Source organism: Zeus faber, assembly GCF_960531495.2.
Source record: "Zeus faber genome assembly, chromosome: 10".
In the NCBI taxonomy this organism is placed as follows: Eukaryota; Metazoa; Chordata; class Actinopteri; order Zeiformes; family Zeidae; genus Zeus; species Zeus faber.
In genome coordinates, this window is record NC_137199.1 from 26,758,293 (window position 1) to 26,779,852 (window position 21,560).

At 46.8% G+C, this 21,560-nt stretch overlaps 1 protein-coding gene across 1 annotated transcript in view; it reads right to left on the minus strand.

Annotated features, from left to right (window-relative positions):
- Positions 1-3,050: 3,050 nt before the first annotated feature.
- Positions 3,051-21,560, minus strand: part of enox2 (ecto-NOX disulfide-thiol exchanger 2) — a 205,635-nt gene continuing 187,125 nt past the window's right edge. The window contains exons 10-16 of the mRNA XM_080007952.1: positions 19,422-19,542; positions 17,308-17,495; positions 13,617-13,757; positions 9,468-9,542; positions 7,241-7,346; positions 5,998-6,083; positions 3,051-3,831 (exon numbers count right to left, since the gene is read on the minus strand). Coding sequence (XP_079864078.1) covers positions 3,700-3,831; positions 5,998-6,083; positions 7,241-7,346; positions 9,468-9,542; positions 13,617-13,757; positions 17,308-17,495; positions 19,422-19,542 — 849 coding nt within the window. The 3' untranslated portion in view covers positions 3,051-3,699. The remainder of the gene's footprint in view (positions 3,832-5,997; positions 6,084-7,240; positions 7,347-9,467; positions 9,543-13,616; positions 13,758-17,307; positions 17,496-19,421; positions 19,543-21,560) is intronic.

Genomic DNA, 21,560 nt, shown 5'->3' on the forward strand with positions numbered 1-21,560 from the left:
AGACACTAGAACACAATGCTGCATTGAGCCATTTAACGTTACGCTCGCCGCACCAGTTGGGATGCGCAGACCATGGTGTTCCTTTCGTCACGGCTTCGCCCCTTAAAATTCAGAAGAAATGGTCGTTCAACAGCCGCTTGCCCCCGCAAAGGATCCCTGGAGGAGGGTGGAGACCTCGACCGCCCCCAAACCCACGCCCCGTGATCGACCTCATGGCCTTCCTTTGTGCAGGCGGGCAAATGGCGCTCGCTTTGCAATTATGAGTACCTGGGCGTCCGCAGCCAGGCTTTTAGCTGCTCCTTGATCGGCGTATTCATGGAGAGAAGGGGATGAAGCGGAGGGCACGGGGAGAGGCCACGGCGACGTGTCACAGCAGTGCTGTCGGGCGGCGCAGCGTGCGATCTGGTGCCCAGACAACTAAGCGACCACAGCCAAGGGGAATTATTCCAACACCTGTCAGTCATTCTGGCTCAAAGTGTCGAGCATATTGAGATGCGGTGAACAAAAAAAACATTGTTTAAAACATGATTTGGCGGCCCCCGGACTAATAATCCTCAAAATAAATTAAAACGTCTTTGGTTCTCGCTTTGATACTCCATAGTCCTTGGTTTCTAAGATGCCATTCCAAGCGCCTGCAGGCAAGAGTTTCTGGAGCCGCGCTTAGTCTCCGCAGCGATGGCTCCTTGGGAGAGGAAGTGATTTTTTTTTTTAAGGCATTTTAGTTTCAAGCAAGCATACATTAATTAACCGTGTGCAGCATTTATTGAAACACAAATCTGCGTGAGCTGATCCACCAATGCCATGGCCATACAGCAGCTGTCACAGTGAATCAGTGCCGGAGCACTGGTTCAGGAACCCTTTCTTCTGGTTGCAGTGGCCACTCTTCCCGACAGAGGGCGCCGTTGACTCACCGGGTTGTCTGCGCTGAACAACACTGGATCCACTGTGTTGTTTGGGAAGATGATGGTCTGTCACAACGCCCACAATCCCTCGGGCTTTTGTAAACCACGAGCCCTGGTGGTCTATCGTCACTGACTCAACTTTTTACCGATGCCCCTCCGGATGTAATTAGTGTTCCTCGGATCTCCTTTCAGGGGTGATGGTTGATTCCACATTAGAGCATGCCACACGTGTGTACACAAGCGTATTCTTTTGCACAAACAACTTAAACGCTCTCACCTGCTCACTCAAGGGCATCCATAATTGTAATTAAGCAAATCAGGGAGCCTTCAGGAAGTGGAGGGGGGGTGGAGTGTGTAATTGAAGGTATCTGAGGCATCACGATATCACCCAAAAGTACCTTATTATCGCCGCACGTCCAATTTGTGACCGGCATATGTGGCGACGGATTTAGGAGGTGATTGCTGATAAATCCTCGCAGAGTGACATGGATGCCCTTTAATGCAAATCTCAAGCCCAGTATTAGCTTAAGCTCCACGGTGCCAGGTGCTCGAGGATATCCTCAAACATCTTCCCGCTGGATTTACGACGGCGTAACTCGTAACTCGTTTCAATGGCGGCGTCGCGGGTTGAATCACCCCCCTCCCTGAATGCTTATTACTTCAATCCACCTTGAATGGCATTGATGAGCGGGGTCCTCACCGACAACAGCAAACGGGAGAGCACCAATCACCAGGGAGCGCCGGCGGACTTAATTAGTCTGTGTTTATGTCTTTGTGTGACGCCAGAGAACCGGATGCACGCACACAAACACATGCACGGACAAACAGCTGTGAGAGAAAACATCACGAAACGCCTCCTGTGGGAAACCTCGGCAGATTAGCGACTCCGTGACAGAGTGCAAGTTCTGAAAGAAAAGCACTCGTGCCACGTCCTTGTTGATGTCAGAGAAAGTGAGCGCTAAAGAAAGAGGAGAGTGGTTCCGGGGAGAGGTGCGCTGCCATTTGTCATCGGGGCGTTTCCTTTCAAGGGATCAGATCCGTCCGGGGAGCGGCTCCAGTGATGCAACGCTGAAGTGAAACACAACCCGAAAACGCATCCCAGCAAACACAAACCAGAAAGCATGAGTTTAACATCCCCCCGCCTTCAGGAGCCTCATCTGGATGTCCTTTAAGTAATGCCCACACAACACATTAACCGTACGGAGAGGGGGGTGGAGGTTTGCATGCAACTCCCATTTTAGAGGCCGCCATGCTTTCTCGCAGACCACTCTTGTTAATAATGGAAGGCGAGCCGCATGGAGGCCAAACATGCTCATTAGCCATTATTAATTCAGGTACGAGGTCGAGTGTGCTGACATGTTTGAACGTTTTTGAACGAATTTGAAACTCGCAGCCTTCGGAGGATTATGAGAGAAAATCATGTGTAATGGACCTTTTGTTTCCCGCAGCAACAAGGGAAGGGAGAGAAGGGAGGGAAGGGAGTCCAACGACCAAACAGCAAAGGCACATTCGGGGGAAACTTGAAATGGGCTTTTGGAACCGACTCTAGTCCTGGCACCGATCGCTCCCTGTGTCTCGCTTAAGCATCGCTAAAGCTGTTGTGTATTTGCTTAACGCAGGGAGGGAGGCATCGTGCACGCTAAGGCTGTCCCTCTCGCACTTCCTCTCCCTCCTTCTCCCAAACACGCCCACATTGCCTCTCCTATTAACCATCATTAAGGCCATCCCATAGGTGTGCTTTGCAGTAAAGTGTGATGTGATTACGCTGCGCATCCCTTGGCCCGGGCAGGGCCATGGCATAATTGTCTTTGGAGGGATAGAAATTGCCTCATGTAAGGTTTTAAAGCGAGCCTTGGGCGCAGCAGAGAGCAAACAGCAGGCGCCATAGAAGACGGCCTTCAGGCACGAATGGGCACGAGCTTAAAAGTGGACTGCCTGTCCCTTTGTGTGCTGCTCCGGATTGAAGATGGGGGTTGGCAGGCTGAAGGGTGTTTACAAAGCTCAAGACTGCTGGCTATACTGGCAGGTTTCGCTCTCTCTATCAACACACACACACACACACACACCCCTCCTTCAAATATTTACACATGATTACTTTTTTTTTGTTTTTTACTTTTTTATAATCAAAAATATCATCCAAGCATTTACAGTGTATTACAACAAATGATTCTATGCAACTGCTAACAGCCTTTACAGAAAATGAACAAATATATCCATTTTGATCTATTTTACAAACCAGGAACAGCAAAAGGGGCCAGAGGGTTGGGAGGCTTGAAGCCTTCAGTCAAAACCCTGAAAACCTCCCTGGATGAGCCCTGTAGCCCTGACCTGGACTGACAGGACGCCGAGCCAATCACAGGCTCTCAAAAGAGACAGTCCCGCCCACACAGGCTGTCGTTAAATAACAATAGCGTCGGCGATTCTCAGTCATGACTGGAAAGTCATCATCCATCTAAAAATATTTTGCAGGGTGGAGAAAAAAACAGTTGATATTCATGAGGTCTCCGTCACAATGGTAATGTGATATCAATATTTCCGTAACCACGGATATTGTACATTTACTTCTCTATAGCGCCCAGAGTCCGTGAAATAATCATGAAGCATCCTCTGTGATCTGAGCACAATGCCCACTCGTTTGTGTGCGGTGAAGTAGAGTCCACGCCGCACCTCCCAACGTATCCTCCAAAGACGCAGAATTTATACTGTTTATTCCAGAGTTTCCCGTGGTGTGTTCCCGCGCGGTGCTGAGCTGTGAAGTGCGACCGCAGCCTCTCTGGCGTCCCCTGCGCTGGAGGCTCTACGTGCTCTTGATGCCCTCGAAGCCGCAGAAGTTCCAGCGTTTCTCCAGACTCGCTCCCACTCCTGTCAGCTCCTGTCTGAAAGTGCAGGGCAACCGGGACAGCAGGGCCTCCACCTCGCCAGGGTTAATCTGGGAAAAGACACGCGCACGCACGCACGCACGCACGCACGCACGCACGCACGCACGCACGCACGCACGCACGCACGCACGCACGCACGCACGCACACACGCACACACGCACACACGCACACACACACACACACACACACACACACAGGTTAGACACAAGACAGACCCAACACAAGGGAATCGGTGGTGACGTGGGAGATTCCGTTTTCATAATACTTGACGCATGCACAGCACTCAGACCTTCACAAAATCTTAAGGTTTCCTAGTGGATTAACAGGAAAGGCTCGACAGCGCGGCAGACTTCCAACAAAACATGGCAACAAAAGCACGGAGCACGGCCCAAAAAAGCAACTAGTAGCACAAAATAGTCCAAAGAAATGCACAAAAGCTCAATATTTATTGAACCTATTTGATCAATATAATAAAATATAATAAGTTTTAGGTTCAGCGCTAGGTTCTAAAACATCAGAAATGTTGATTCTGACAAAGAAAAATATATGGATAAATAAAGTCAGATAAAATGCTGATGTTGAAGTGAGGACCTCATCAATACAGATGTAAGACTATATAAATAACATTTAAGTGACAACATGTATTTTTTAAGACCAACAGGCATCCTGAATATGATGAAGGGCAGGAATTGACAAGGGACTAATTTGAGAAAATACTACATTTTTCAATCCATTCATCTAGAAACTAAATCGTAATTTCTCCGTCATAATGGCGTTGGTGGGCCGCAGCGCGGGCGTCTACGGGCCACATGTGGGCCCTCGAGCCACAGCTTGGCCACCACCGGTCTCAGATCCCCAGCGAGTCGAGGGCCCGGGGTGAGAGTGGGAAGGGAAAGCCGGTGGAAACAACCCACGGTGTCTTTCTGTGTTAATAAGTGGATTGGTCAAGGCCAGCGCTGTTGTCAGGACGCATTAAGGTCCATCATGCAGATATGAGCGCTGTGTCACCACAGACAATGCAGCTGTGCGTGTGGAGCCACCAGATAAGCTGAGAGGAATGAGCTCCTTGTCGGGGAGTTCAGCCAGAACTACGCGTATCCCAAACACGCTCAGGCGCACACACACACACACTCACACATACATGCAAGTTCTCCTTCACATTCACACTTAAAATCACACGCGCGCGCACACACACACACACGCGAGTGCGCACACAACACACAACACACACACACACACACACACAAGAGCAGAAAACCCCGAAAAGCACAAGAAGACACTTTCATGCTCCGTTCTTTTATGCGTGAGAATGAGTCAAGTTGTTGACGGGCATATTTGATGAGCCGGAACACACAGGAGTCATTTCGTCAGACTGTTTTGTCGATCCGATAGCTGCAGAGTTGGCCAGACAAAGGCATGCGGTGCCCAAAGATTTGGGGAAGGCAAGGAAAAAACAAAATATCAGTGGAGGCGTTTTTAATGTTTTTAACTGAGCCGTCCACCGCGCCGGGCAGAGTGGACCAGGACCAGGGTCTGAGGCGTTGACATGAAACAGACGAGGCTACAGAGTCCCGCACGTCTAGCGGGGGAAACCACTGTGGAAGTGCACTGGAGGCTTTTCCTTCCAAAAAGCTGTTTTCAGAATATTATCAGATTTATTTTGTATGTTTGTTTTTACCTTCCCCGCCTTCCAAGGAGTCACTTAGTGTAATATTGTACCCTTCACCCTAACATTGACTAAGTAACATTAGTGGCAAAATATGTCACGAAGAAAAAGAAAAAAGGAAAAAACAAAACAAAAAAAGGCTTTCTTCCTGAAATTAAAAAGTGCCAGTGACTCCGCTTATGAGTATTTTCCAGTGAACGAGGTTCTGTTTCTTTGGAAGGGGATTTCAGCTGCGTTTGGCAGCGCTGCCAGTGTCAAGGGGCTCTGTCTGTGGCAGGAATCTAAAACGGCGCAGCGGGGCCGTGGCTTACAGCAGGCCCATATGTCAGCCCTGTAGGGGAGGGCTGACAGGAGGTTGGAATACGAGTGTGTGTGTGTGTGTGTGTGTGTGTGTGTGTGTGTGTGTGTGACTATCTGCATGTCGGTGTGTCTGCATTTGTCTCAATGGATCTGGTTTAGCCGGGCGCTTCAGGAGAAGCTTGCGAGAGTCTCTAGGGTCGTACTGACGCGAGGCTTTGGCTGCGATGGGAGTCGCGGCGTCTTCCTTACCTTGGTGTCCAGCCGCTGGAGGTACGAGCAGATGTACTCAATACTGGCACCGAAGGGATGGACGTGGAGGAACGTGGAGATGATCCCTGAGGCAAAACACAGCGCAGAGTCAAACGGAGGTGTTATTCCATCGGCCACAGAGACGACAACGTCACCGCCGTCGGGTTTTCTATGACCTGCTTAACGTGACATGAAACATATCGGAACACGGGGAGGGGTCCGCTGTGAAACCGCGCTTCGAGCGGCGTTTCTGGATCTCAGCCCTGTCAACAGCCTCTTGTATTATGTGACTCCAGATACAGGGAGCGTTTAATGACGGCTTTGATGCCGTCGCCTCTAATTAAAATCCCACGCTCCCAAAACGCTCCTCCCAGAAGAGAGGTACTCCTTCAACCTTGGTTAGTAATGGCTTTTTGCGTCGTGAAAGGCACTAACAAACTTCCCGTCACCTCCAACACCGGAGCAGCTCTGCTGACACTCAGTGCAGCGACACAGGCGTCGTCTCGTTAAAAGCAGGAGGTTCCGACATTCTCTTCCAAGGGAGGAGTCTTGCCTTGGCCTTCTCCTCTGACCATCCGTGACCTTGTGGGAGGGATGGACACTTCTTTCTTTCCGGGGATGTACGGTGGTCTTACTGGGGTGTTACATCTCAGTGATTGTCAACGGCCCCTCCACTTCAGGGCGTTCCCCTAAACCCCCCCCCCACCCCCCCGAGTTAATCCCGCGGCCCCCCACATCATATAAGGCTGCGGAGTGTACGGCACGCCGACATTTAAGTATTCATTTCAGATGAAGTTAGCCCTGGTAGCACGATCAAGTGTCCTTGAGCAGTTCAGCCCCTAACTGCTCCCCGGACGCCACTATTTGGCAGCCCACCGCTCCCAGGAAGTAGGACGGGTAAAATGCAGAGGACTGATCCCCCCCCTCTGGCGTATTAATAAAAATATATACAAATACCGATAAAAATTTGGACCGAACGGAAAGAAAACTCACAATAGAGAGTGAGCACGCCTCCCAAAAAAAAAAAAAAAACCCGATCCTGCCTTCCTAAACGATCAGTTTGGCCAATAAGACAATCTGCGTTTAACATTAGGGGATTTAGACCCGTCGACACACGATAAGAGCCAGACGGGGCGGGGAGCTGGAACGCCGCCCTCGTTTTTAGGCGTAAATCAGCTCTTTACAGCGGAGCAGTGAACAGCTCCCGGAGCAGCAGGGAAAGCCATCACAGGTGTCGTCGTACCGACGAGCAGGGCCTCTCGCTCCGACTGGACCGGACTGTGGAGACTCTTCTCCGGAGGGCCTTCCTTCTCCTGGCTGCAGGACACCACCGAGGACGCCGTCGCCTCCTGCACGCCCACACGCACACGCACACACAGACACACAGACACGCACACACCCAGAAATGAGCAAGTGGCCCAACGTTCTGACTTACCTCCAATGCCGAGATTTATACAGAACAAACTGTGTGAGCCTTTAAGGGGTCGAACGTATGAACCATGGGTACACGCATTGGGGGGAAAAATCCCCGGGGAAACTGAGCGAGACTGACATGCGGTTTGAAAGCATTCCTTCAAGACCTTCCCGACGCTCTTTCCAACCCTGAGCGTCTATAAATATTCTCAGGACAAATTCAAGGTGTTGGTGTGAGTCCGTCAGGTCCTCGACGCTTCGATGAGTCTGCATTGACCTGATGTTAAGTAACAGCTTGGCTCGGCTCGCTCCACATCTGGAAGATGGAGCCGGGGACGGCGATGTCGGGGAATAGTCTTCACTGGAAGTCAAATCACTGGAAAATAGCCCAAAAAGGCCCAACGAGGAGCTTCGAGAGGAGAATACATGATGGATCTTTTTTCTTTCACCACATTCCCCAAAGCCTCAAGTTGAGTTCTTTATCTTGGACTTCCTTCTTATACCATACACCTAATAAAGTGATACTATCCTATTTCACGCTTTGACTGTTCTATGCAGCTCTGCTCGGCGTGTCACTCTGCTGGTGTGTAGCACATTATTTGTACAAGCATGCCCTTCTCATTTACGAGTGGATTTTTGTTCCATTTGACCTGCAGCTCAATGTGCAGGAACAAATTCCCAGAAAACTTGGGTGTCAGGAAGCCACCAGCAGGTGGTGACGCTCGATGGGGAGCGGAGTCTTCTCGGGTCCCAGTGGACGCGACTCTTCGGGGACGGGTGTGAATTACGCCTAACACCATTTTCCCCCACTCAGTCAGTTGTAATTTACGGGCGCGGCCGGGTCGAGCTCCACACGCCGCTGGCCGGGCGTTGAGGGGGTGTGTCGAGGGGCCGGTTGACGAATGTCGTTCTGGTCGCAACATTCGCTGGGCGGCTCGTACGCATGGTTTCAAAATCACGACGCTTGAGTGGACGTACGCGTGGAGCCACATAAAGCCAACACAGCTTCGCCTGTCCCTGCGAGGACACTCGTCGGAAATGCACCGAATAACCCGCCCCCCCCCCCCCAAAAAAAAAGGAAAAGGAGACAAAACGCACAAGCGCCTCCAAACACTCCGTGCAAACAAAAACAACATGAAACGTGAAGACAGACGAGGGGAAGGCGAGACCTCCGGAAGCTGATGATGAAGAGGCTGAAGGAAGCGTGGAGCGTCCAAGCTCGCCTCCTTCTTCTGTTGTTATTTATTTTTTTGTGTTTGTTGTCCTGCATTTGAGCATGTTTACAGTCTGGGCTCGTGGAGTGGCTGGCCTTGTGCTTTTAATTATCATGCTGGGTGTGTGTGTGTGTGTGCGCATGTGTGTGCATGTGTGTCCGTCCTCACAGACGCCGGAGGATCGCTCGAGGGCAGCGGTATCCAAACTGTTGGGTGCACCCCCCGAGTGAGGCACAGAGGAGTTTCATGAAATATGTTTATTTAAAGTTTCTAAATCCAATAGGGTAACAGTAGATGTTTAAAATAATACAATTTGTTCATATTTTTTGCCATTTTCATTGTTGTTTATTTTTTCATCATTCGTGCACCTTTCTGCTGCCGTTGGCCTGTGTGAATACTGGAGGCAATAAAAGCCACAAATTGATGTGTCTGCTCGACTTGGTTTACTATAAAGTCGTTTGCACACGGCGCACTTCTTATTTGTACTTTTTTTGTACTTTCAAGTTCTTGAAATCCTCGGCAGGAGGGCTGGGCACATTTTTTCCGAATACTGCTCCGGGGTAGGTTACGAGGCTGGTCCATGCTGTATGTGTGGCAGCATGTGTGCGCGCACATGCGATAGAAGTCGGCTCCTTGATTTCCTGCCCCAGTTGTGTCTCTGAGTGATTTATTCAATGACAAATCAAGTCCATGTGAACTGGGATGGCCTATAATGATCTGTCATGTCACTGGGGGAAGGGAGGGAGTAAAGAGAGGAGGGAAGCGAGGGATGGAAGGAGCGAGGGAGCGGAGGGAGGAAAAACACTTAGAGGAATGGAGGGCGTTCAGCCTTCTCCCACTTACACTGGCTTGATTAGCACTCTCCTCGCCGACTCTGTCATCTCGCTTTGACGTCTCCAGCTGCGGCACATTAGAGGCCTGCGAGAGAGAAAGTCAATATGAAGCTTGTCTGGCTGTAGCGCGCGCACGCACACACACGTGCGCGCGCACAGAAAGAAATCTTCGCTCGCATGAACGCCAAACGCAAGCGCTGTTTTCTCTTTGGAGTAATCAGACGAGAAAAATGAATTGTTTTGTTTCTTAAACAAAGAAAACACAGAAAGCTGACCCCAGATGGATACGCACATGAACGCCCCCTTTTCAATTCTCTTTTTTTGACAAAGAAGTAAGAAATAAATGATAATTGTTTAGCTGTTTTGCGGACGGACCGCTTGATTTCTGAGCCATAGACCAAGTGACACAGAAAGGCGTGTGTCTGGTTGTGGAGATGAGAGAAGGTTGACGGTGGCATCGAACCGGTTGATCCACACTGTGGATCCGCTCTCAAAGCAGGATCACGACAGCTACCAAACCATAGGGAAGTGCCAGAAAACTGAACTGATCCCTCCTCCTCCCTCCCTCTCTTTAATGAGGCGGCCTCCCATGGCATGTTTCCCTATGTGTAGAATTAATTACCATATTCCCAATTTTCTCAATACGTTTTGGAGTAGCCAGCTAATTGAGCAGAGCAGTCAGCTAAGAAGGTCTGCGGGCATCTTCCCCCGGAGAGTTTCTTTTGACACAGGCATCCAATTTGCCTCCTAAACCGCTCTAAAAGGTTTTTATTCTCCCCGAAATGTGAAGTCAAGTTGTGAGGTGGGCTGTGGAGGGGAGCAAAAGAAGAGAAAAAAAACCAAAACTTTGCCATAAATCACAAGGTAGTCTTGCCAAACCAACTACTGAGCCACATAAATCTAGACCTTGTTAACATTTCAAAACCTCTTTCATCAATAGTAGGAAAGCTTTAAAGGAAAGGCTCCATAATACAGTATGTATTCATTTTCTATTTTCACATTTATCATCAATCTATCTAACCCTACTGGTACATTATCATATGGTTAAGACATTAAATTTTGAAATAAATTAAAGTTTTAAATGTCTGTGAACACTGAGATTGAGTATAACATTTATTCAATTTCATATTTATTGTTTGATTGCCTTCTATTAATGTAGATACATTTGAGCTGCATGTTTTGTATGAAAGGTGCTATGAACAAAACAATCATATCATTATTATTATTACTATTATTACTATAATTATTACGTTTCCAGGACCTGAGCCACAGATTTATTCTGTAAAATAATTCTAATAAGATGCTCATCTGACTTTGGTTAGGCTCTTGCCCCGTTTTCGGTGGCACCTTAATCTGGTTACTCAAATGGCCTGTGAAGTAAAAGAATGGAGGTGTAAACAACGCTGACAGGATAATTGTGCATGGCATGAAACTTGGCTGTGTGGCATCCCGTCCCGAAGGCACTGTTTCGTTTTTGTTTTTTTTGTTTTTTTACAACCTTGATTAGTTTTTCTTTTTTTTCCATATTTTGACATGAATTGGAAGTATTGAGTGATTTACTGCCCCACTGGCCCCGAGGCTCCATCGGTGGAACTGGCCCGGTCTTCCGATTTGGAGGCTGAGTCACGAACACGGAAATAAAACGACTCTGGGACTGACCTCAGATCGCTGTTTACACACAAGCTTGTCATTTATGAACCTCAGAGTAAACAGAGACGTTTGGAAGAGGACTTTGAGATGAGAATAACACATGCATCCACTAATCAACATTACGGCGTGCCCTCTGTCAGGCTCCAGTGGTGAACCAGCATCACAGTGGAAACAAACAAGCCACAAACACACGCACGCGATCACGGGCGCCGGTTTACTGGCCGTGATTAGGGAAAGATTTGACAGCCCCCGACACCGTTTAGCTTCCTCGAGGGCCGCGTTAAAGTCGAAGGAAAGATTGTTCGAGATCGTGGTTGTAGCTGTTGATTCGCCACTAGACGGCTAATCAGCCAACGCGACGCTCATTGAGAGCGCTGATTCCCCATGGACCTGCGCCGAGGAGGACACGCAGCGGTGTTGTGTGACTTCCTCATCGGAGCCGCATCTTTTGGAGTGCATATGGACACTTGGCCACTCTGATCCGAAGAAGCAGTCGGGTGCGGAAGGTCCGACCACGAAACGACTCATTCACCTCTGGTTCTCTGAAAAGGCTCATCCACCGCGCCCGCAGACAGATGCCACCGGGAGCAGGAAACAAGCCATTAAACAGAGTGGCGCCAAACAAGGCTTGAAAGCCTCAAGTATTATCATTACCCAATTAAATAGATGATTGAACCCCGAGCTTATTTAAATGATAGTGATAACAAGGGGGGTCCCTTGTTATCGTACAGATCCAGAAGGAACATTAGCAAAACATAAACGCTGAAATTCCAGGAATATAGGGACAAACCCGTAAGCATTAGAAAATTGGTCATATGTATAATAGAGAAGAATGAAAGATCCGGGCGATTTGCTTGTTATAGAGATCTAGAGCCCTGGTCGTACACAGTCTGCCAATTAACAATTATAGGAAACTGTGGCAGCTATACGTTACCTTTTGCTGTGGCTGTACACTGTATACTTTATCACAACAGCATCGCTACAGCTGTGTCTGGGCAGACGTCATGTTTTCATGTCTGTCTCTCTGGTGATATGCTAATATTTTGTCTTTAAGTAGCTGTCTATACTGTGCGTCCATTTATGTGAGCCTGTTCCCTGCACCAGCGCTGGTGTTGCACCCATGGGAGGACAATGGTTGGTGTGGTCATTGAAAAGTAAAGCTGCTACTCCCCACTGAAAAACAAGGAAATACTCCAGCTCCACAATACTTGACACGCGCCCGCTCGCGGAGAATAAATTGATCCCGGTGAATGGACATTCAAGGTGGCCGTTTTTGTGAACAGTGAATGGCGGCGGACAATTGACAGAGATACAGAATTGAGACAAAATCTATGCCCTTAAAATGACAGGTTAAGCTGAACGGCCTGTCAAATGTGGATTTTGTATATTCTTTTCAGGCGGTTCTATATTCTGCAGAGCCCAGGAGTATCTGCATGACACTGAGGGGGAATGATTTCAGTGTTTATACTGGATCTCATGGACTCATTCCACGCGGAGTGAAGTGAAATAAACTTTGCAAAAGAGCAGTGAAGAGAATTCCGTCTGTGGTGAGTGAGGGAGAAAAACATTGAATCCCTCCGAGGGCTGATGTTTAGAAATGATGCTCACTACTGTTGGGCTACAGGCGCAATTCTGGACCAATCATCAAATATGAATTTGGAGAGCCACTCAAATCTTAAAAAGCTTTGGTACGCACTTTCTGATGGAAAAGGAAAATGAAAAATCTGAAGAGTGCATAATCCAGTGCGCATTTTGAGTGAATGCATTAGGGCTCTGCATGAGGAGAAGTGGAGCTGCAGAGTAGTGATTAAAGCAGGAAATTAGATGTTTCATTAAAATGGTCCAACCCACTTTTTCCTTTTTTTTTTTTTTTTTTTTTTTGCGAAGATGACTCCAAATGAATATTTCGGGGATGAATGACGAGCATAAAAATACAGTTTGAACAATTTCAAAAACTAATTTCTCAAGTAATTTTCCTCTTTGCAGAAGTGCACATTAAAGCCGTCGCACTCAGTCTCCTTCTTCAAATATTCATAATGCGGCCAAATGAAACCGTGTTGGTTTCTGATTTAAATTAAAAACAGAAAGGCTTGACTCACTTCCAAACCCAGGCTCCGACGCAAACTTTAAGAAGCGTTTGCAAAGTTGGCAACCGTGCATCAACTTTTGGTTGCCAAGACTGACACAACGGTTGCCGAATTTGATCAACTTGTTATTGAGTGAGATCAATAGATACGACGATGGATCTCTCAATCGATCCATAGATTTCTACAAGGCTACCAGACCGCACAAGATGGTTGACAATGACCCAAAACGGGCTGCCCCAGGCAACCGGGCAACCGTTGTTGGCGAGCCCTGAAATCCTAAAAAGAGCTAGAGCTGCTCAATTAAACTGAACTAATAACAAAGAGGTTCTGTTACGAGCTCTCGAAGGAAACAGTGTGTGTGTGTGCGAGTGTGTGCGTGTGCGTGTGTGCGTGCGCGCGCGCTTGTGTTTACTCAGACTTACAGGAAGGGTGTGTGTTGTCTGGAGGTTCTGAAGTCCTTCCTTGAGGGTCAGGACTTGGCTCGTTAGCTGCTGCTTGTCTTCCGCGCTCTTCTCCAGTTCTGCCTCCCGCTGCTTCAGCTCCTCCCTCATCTTCAGGAGTTGCTGAAAAGGGGGGACACGTCATGGGCATGCCGGTGGTCAAGTCAAATGTTTAAATTTAACATCAACTTCTTTCCACATCTTTTGAATGGTGCTGTATTTTATATCCATCCATAATCCACAAGGCAACACAATGCCCACCTAATTGCTCTATTAATGTGAAACGGTTGAACTAAGCTTATGAAAGACTGATTAGTTCTCAAAGGAATTTCAAACTTGATTAACAGCAATAGCTTCAAAACGGGGGCCAGTTAAAGAGAGCCGCTTGAAAGCTCCGCCAACCTTTTCTGGGAGTTAGTCCACAGTCACATCCATTGGTACTCAATTAGCAAGACGTACTGACAAAAACCAAAGCTAGGAGACAAAAAAACACCTGAAATTCAGACTGCATGAAGTCTGAGCGATGCTTTTGGGGACACAGGAGGGAGATTATGACAAGCCGTCCCTCGCTGGCAAGCGTTATGTTCAGGTAGAAATTGGAGTTCTTTGATTCCTGAAAGAAAGCCGAGATCTCCCGCTGCGCTAAATTTTGATACACAGCAGCTTTGTGGTGTGGGGAAAATGATCTGCCAAACACAACTGCCTTGTGATTGCTTTACCTGCCATGGTCACCTACAGCGTAATTCACAGCAAGGCTGAAATTATACGCTGATCATATTTCACCGTGATTCATGCATCTACAACATGCAGCCGCAGCAGTAAGAGCAATCCAATCACGGTATCTTCAAATTCATTTAATCCATCCAGCTAATCTTTTCATAAATAGCACCAGGGATGCAAGCTGGGAAGGTAATTACTTTCTGTTAGCAGAAATGAACAGCGGGAGTCTAATGGAATCTCTTCTTCTGAGCATGAATCGATCATAACTTCCGTTACTGCAGTTAGAGACAACTCGCTAGGTGAAGCAGAGTTGAAACAGGCGGAAACAGTCCAGCGGGTCCGTGGAAATGAGAGGGATTCAAGCATTTCAACATTCATGCATCGCCGGCCAACAGTTACCTTTCAGTCAAGTTACGGGGTTATCTGGACACCTAAAAGAATGAAGGTCTTTTCATCTTATCTTAAGAGGTGGCCAGGTATTGCACTTTGTTTCCAAGTTATACACCGACTTCACGCTTAATTAAACTCTCAAATTAAAAATCTCAATATATTGATAAAGAATTGTGATTGTGAGACATCTCGTCAATATCGGACTGAATCGATATTGAACTGAATCGTGACACTTTGTTTCAAATTCAAATCGAATTGTGAGTTCCTGCCCAATACCCAGCCCAGCGAGTTATTGACATCATCATTAGTAGGGTTAGGGGGTTGGACCCCCCCTGTTTTTGTTAGGATTTTCATAATTTGTTATCTCCTTGGCATTTGTCCGGCTAAAAGTGTCTGGCGTACAGCAACCGCCGAACCCACGGAAAATGAACAAGGTCTCGTTGGATTCTAGGCATTTCAGACATCTTCTGGTCCAAGTTTGATCCACAGCGATCTATAATTGGAGCAGGAATTAGGAAAAACCACAAATGAACTGGGAGTAGCACAACTTTGGTGTAGCGGGATGAGTTTGTGGGGCGAGGCTCTTTGTAACATCATCCAATTTGTTATACAGTATATTTGCAGGTTGTGAGTCTGGAGGGGGTTTGCATTGGGGCAGGGTGCACGGTGTAGACCCCATCGGTGTGGTTTGGTGGTATTGGTTGTTTTTGCACAGGATTTGCACCGGGTCAAGACACGGAGCTCTGAATATTTGTTTGAACTGATGCGGATACTGATTTGTGACTAATGCAACAACCCTGGACCACTTTTATTTCTGCCCGCAGCTACATTTATAAAAAATAAAATACGGGCTGGATGCCTATTGTGTTTGCTGGGATTTTTTTTATTAAATCTTTGGGTGTTTTTTTCTGGCTAAAAGTATCTGGAACACAACAACCGTAATACGCACAGACATTTGAGGTCTTGTCGTTTGAGTTTTGAGATCAATATCGATGTACATTTGGAACAGAAAAGAGTGAATAACTGTTGTTATTTTACCGGAAGTAAAAGAATGTCCAAGGCGGGCCGCCTTGTGACATCATCATCCAAAGTTATATAAGTCCAAGCTTCGTCTCTCGGAACTCATTCGCTTCTTGCAACTTATGAGTGCGACACGTAGACAGGACAATTTGAGCCAATGCTGCATTTAAATGAAACTTGGAAAACTAACTTGCGCTGCGTTTTGCAAAACCCCGAAATCTAGAATCGATCATAGTAGTTGTAAGAACCTTTGGAGGAACTAGGGCTGGGCAATAAAACGATCTTGATCATTTTCACGCTAAAATCTTCCACGATGACAAATGAACAAGATTTATTTTCTTTACAGAGTCTGTGTTCCTCGACCTACAAAGACACGACACGAACAGCCACTCGTACAGCGCAGAGAAACAACCATGTGACACAAACAGCCACTCGTACAGCGCAGAGAAACAACCATGTGACACGAACAGCCACTCGTACAGCAGCAGCACCGCAAATGGAGGGCGTTTAAAGAAAGAATCCGCGATTTTCAGTGAGGTCTGGTCTGACACGGTATTTAAAGAGCGCAGATTCGGGAACCTCGGACCACGGAACCTCCGAATCTCGGAAACCTGCAATACGTACCTAACATGGACCCCGTGTACCGCTGCCTGCTGCTATATTTATTACTAATATTTTGTTGTGGCAATCAAAGGCCACAGTTAACATTCCTTTGTGCTTTTCTACAACAGTGTTTAGGAGAAAAGTAATTCAGCCAGGACAACTCTGGATAAATAAGAGCTTGTGATAATCGCAAAAAGATTAGAAATACGATCAGACATGCACACATACAGTACACAATGACGATCGGAACCACTGTCCACCAATGGGCTACTGCCGGGTCACGTTGGTTATGCCTCTAATTTATTCCTCGAAATGTCGTCATTTACGAGTCTGTAAATGCAGGTAACTCTGACGCGGTGCAGCCCGTTCAGAATCACTAGCAAGCAAACAAAGATAATCCCCATCACTGTCAAACAATTTGATATGTGCACATCAGTGACTAAGTGAGCCTTATCAGGAGTAAACAGCCATGTGCTTCCTTTTTCATTCAGCGGTGTTTCTGTGAGCGTGTCACACGTCCCTCAAGCCCAAAGGGAGAAACTGGAGATGTAACCATCTGAGCTCAGCTAAAGTGGGGAAAAAAAAACACAAAGAAAAAATGTATTTGAAATTCTCTTTGGAAGGGACTATCCAACGCTTCAGGCAGCTGCACCTTTTTTAACTCTTTACCAACATTACGCCGGGCTTTTGTTGAAGTGCTGCATCATGAATAAATGACACTGGAGTTTTTTTTGTTTTTTTTACTGTGTCTGTACTTCTCTAGTGCGGAAAAATTCCGCCAGGTGACCCCAATGACCTTGTGCTCAAAGAAAAGTATACTGCGGAGGGCTGAAGGAGAGAAGATTAAATTCGTTGTCAGACAGGTGATTGCAAAAAGTGTGTATGACGGAGTGTGTATGTGTGCGTGAGAGAGAGAGAGAGACCGCGACTGTATCTATACCTTCTGCATGCCCTGCAGAGCCTGCTGCAGGAAGCTGAGCTGCTGCGAGTGTGTGTTGTCCTCCTCACTCCTGATTGGCTGGTTCTTGCCCTGCTCCTGTTTCAGCAGCTCCACCTCGTTCCTGTAGGCATCAAGCTGGCAGCGCAGGGAGTCGTTCTCCTCCTTCAAAGCCTCGGCCTGAGACACACCTGCAGAAACATCCACCGTTACACACAAATAACAGCTGCTTTCCACAATAAAAAGGTTTTTCTTCATTATGCATGAGACTCTCCCATGAGCCTCTTCCGTGAAACACTCATCCTCAACCTCTTTTTATTTTTCAGTTCAGTCTTGTGCTGCTGTAATGGCTGAATTTCCTTATAGGGATTAATAAAGTGTTATCTTATTTTATATAATGACCTGGATGATTGTTTTCTAATATTTTAATCATCCACAATTCCAGGAATTCATTAATTAAGTTATGTTTGATAATCATCAGATCATGAGCGCATTCATTTTCTAAGTTAGTTCAATTACACACCAATTAATTACAAACCTTATATAAAAAATAACCAGAGTTGCCTAATTTAACATTGAAATAAAATTGGAACAAACAAAAGTTTTTTAGAGCATTTGTCTTGTAGAAGATGATTAGTTCTGACGCCCCATTTAACCCCATTCATACATCCACATCTGACAAGTTACACCCTATAGTAACGGCATTAAGCAGACTGAACAGCGTTCTAAACCTCTCTGCTGCAGCCCTGACCTGTTGAACAGGGAGAACACGGTATTATTACTGTAGGAGACCAACTGAGCTCCACAGAAGTCCTTTATTACATCCCTGCCCTGCTCCTGCAAGGCCGGGGGGGGGGGGGGGGGGGGGAGAGATAGACGGACTGTGCTGGGGAGATAAAGGCAGCTCTATGTCCGTGTACAGGGAGGGACGTGCATAGTTGGTTAAGCAGCATTGGGTGGATTGTGGAGGACCACTGGCACTGGTATTAAACTCTTGTAGTGTGTGTGCGTGTGTGTTCTGTTTTTTTACTGACATTTGAGGTGAGAAGTGCACATAACACAAGGCCTAATCAAATTGGTGCGGGGGGTGTTTAAGAGCTTACACAGATTCCCACCATTCTGCATGGGTTGTTTAACAGGTTCGGCACAATGCAGGTCTCATATTTGATGTGTGTAATCCAGGGTCTGAAGACACTGAGCAATGACTTTCTCCTTTGATAACCTACAGTCATAACACAGCTGCAGCATCCTCATTTCTTCAGCAGAGCTGAAAGTTGTAAACATGCTACTAAGAGGTTAGTGGGAAAATGGGCGCAACAATCCACCTGTTAACGAAAGTGTTAAATTAACACTTGTCACCTCAGCCAATCCTGTTGCATCTAACAAAATGACACGTTTCTGACAGCAATGCTAATAACCATTATCTAATTGCCAAAGCACTTGAGAAGGGGCCGTGCTGACGACCACATTTACATATATTTGCATGCTCGTTAGGGGAGCTGTCAAATTTGCGAATAGCAGAGATCTGAACGATCAAAAAGCAGAACGGGCGAAGGAGAGATCGAAACAAACTCCAGAAAATAGAAAAACAGACTTTGTAAATGTGTGCTTTGGACCTGGGTCTGAGTGTTAGGGGTTTCTGTAATGGCTGTTAATGGTTGTCGTTGTGAACATCAGCAGCGCCAACAGACTCCTTTGAGCAAAGACTAGGAACTTATGGCCCTTGTGTGGCATCCTAAACAGTTTGGAATGAGTTGGTTGCTGCCATGCATACGCATGAACAAACATACAAGTGTGTGTGCAGACACAACTACGGGTGTACAGCTGTGAGCATCCAAAGAAATGGACTCAAGTGGATGTTGTTCAGTCGTAACGCTCAACATCAATTCAATAGATCGTGCGCGGTGTCAGCTTCCTTATGTACTTTGAATGGGCTATTTATTCATGAGGCCTTTTCAGATTGCCATCCCATGCCAGTGGGATAATTAGTGTGGTTTCAGTCAAACACAGATGTCTCCCTCACTACTTCGTCCACTCTCATTATACTCTCGTGATTTGGATCGATCTACAGGCTCCGAGCCTGATGCTGGCGCTACATGCACCGATCCGTTCAGTACCCGAGTCATCGGAGTCCTTGCTGTCTCCGGGGTGAGAGTCCTCCATGTCGTCGTCAGACATCTCCATCTCCTCCTCGCGCCTGATGCCCATCAGCTGCTCGTTGTGCATGTTTCTGATCTCCTGAAAAACACGGTTGAAACCACAGTGTTGCGATATGGATTTGCATCAACATCCCTGAACCCTGTTGAACTAGCAAGCCGAGTTGCCCCGCACAGCCCCACTTTGATGCCGGAATTGCTTCAGAAGGCCCTTTGGGCATGTACTGTATGTGCAATGGAACGAGATTATTTCTTTGGCTCTGACATTGTTATTTGTCTTTATGTATTTGAGGCCGGCGTGTCGGTAAAACGTCAAAAATACGCGAAGCTGCTTGTGAATGCCATGGAGTGGACTGGGGAGCTGAACGATGGTGCGCTGAGCTCGAGTGAGAACCACAATTAACATTTGCTGCTCACACTCTCACATCGCTCAACGGTCCGAGTCCTGACGTGGGACTGTCAGCGCTTGTTGAATTGGGAATTTCAGCGAGGCAGAGCAAAGGTTACTAATACTCCTCTCAGCCACGAGAAGAAAATAAACTAATAAAAATGTGCATCGCTTCCCAAGTATAACTCATGGAAACAGAGTAAACAGGCAGAGGACCGGAGTACATTTTTATTTTATCTATTTTTTGAGCTCAAATTGTCCTGGAGTATGCTGAGCGGAGTGCAGAGCAGCAGAGCAGGCGATTCTTATCTGCTTTGAAATGAAATGTGCGCTCCCTAATTATCCATCCCAGACATTTTACATACTAGGAAGCAAAGGGGGAACAGCGGGTATGGCACCCAATGTAGGAGGGTATTTTAGTCAGTATCTTAAGATTGTAGCAGGAAAACTGTTTGCATATAATTACATTGTTTGACGACCATATAATAAATTGGGAATAAGTAAGTCGTTTAAAGCACCCACTCATTTTCTCAAGTAGTGTGTGAATGTAACACATTTTCATAATCAGTCAACTATTACCATTGCGTGAACATGATGACCTTACTAATTACAGCTTTAGAATTGAGCCTGGATACTTTGAAAAAAAAAACCCCATTTCCAGTAGGATGGCTGGTGGTGGATTTATTGCCAAGGAATATTTACTGCAGATTGACAAACAGATAAAATAAAAAAGGAGATGAGGAAGGACTCGTCTGGCCGACGGGTTTCATTTCTCCCCCCGGCACAGCTAGTGGCGGAAACAAAACTACATCTCCCTGTTCTTTGTTCTTTAGTGGGAGAAAAAAGGTAGATTAAGCATAGCGGCTCTACAATAGGTGAGAAGCCCCAGTTAGGAGTCTGAACACCACATGAGAATGTCACGTGTGGCCGTGAGGAGCCCTGATTTTAGACCAGCAATGCGTGAGATATTCTATGTGTATCCAGTGTCATGTTTGCTGTCTGTGCCTCTTCCCTGATATGACAGTGTGCACAGCTGGAAAGCCCAGCAGTGATGCAGCAAAAATACCAATCTTCTCAGCTCCCGCTCGCCCCGCACTGACAGCATGACTGACAGACTGACTAATAAAGCTTCCCTTCTTTCTCAAACTAGCAGAAGTAACACACATAATACAGACATAGTAGCAATTTCAAAACATTATACATTAAGGTCACATTAAAATTGTGCGTCTCCAAATATGCAGTGTGTCCTTGAGTTTGTGTTTGGTACCTGTGGTACGTTCATGGTTCAATAATTTGAATTACCCATAATTATAACAATGTTAATTATTCCAGACTGGACTTCAACTACTTCTTTGTTAAGATGAGGATTACCCATATGAGCTCATGCATATGGGTCATGTATCAATGTACTCCATTCAGCAGCCAAGCCATTGCCCAAAAAGAACCACCATATAGGCGGCATGGGAATCTAGTCCATACTGCTAGTCCAGGCTATCCATCTGCTGGGCTTCCAGATGTTCAAAGCAGATTGAGTGACACGTTTGGAGGCGTGTGTCTTTGGGAACGGTGGCTGGGCTTCGAAAATCTGCCGAAGTCTTTGGCTGTGGTGTCGCACCACAGTTGAATGAACAAATGAAACACTGTGTAGTGCATATACACAGGACAACGGTGCACTGTGTCTTCTGGCTCAACAGGATGGCTCTGGGTGTAAT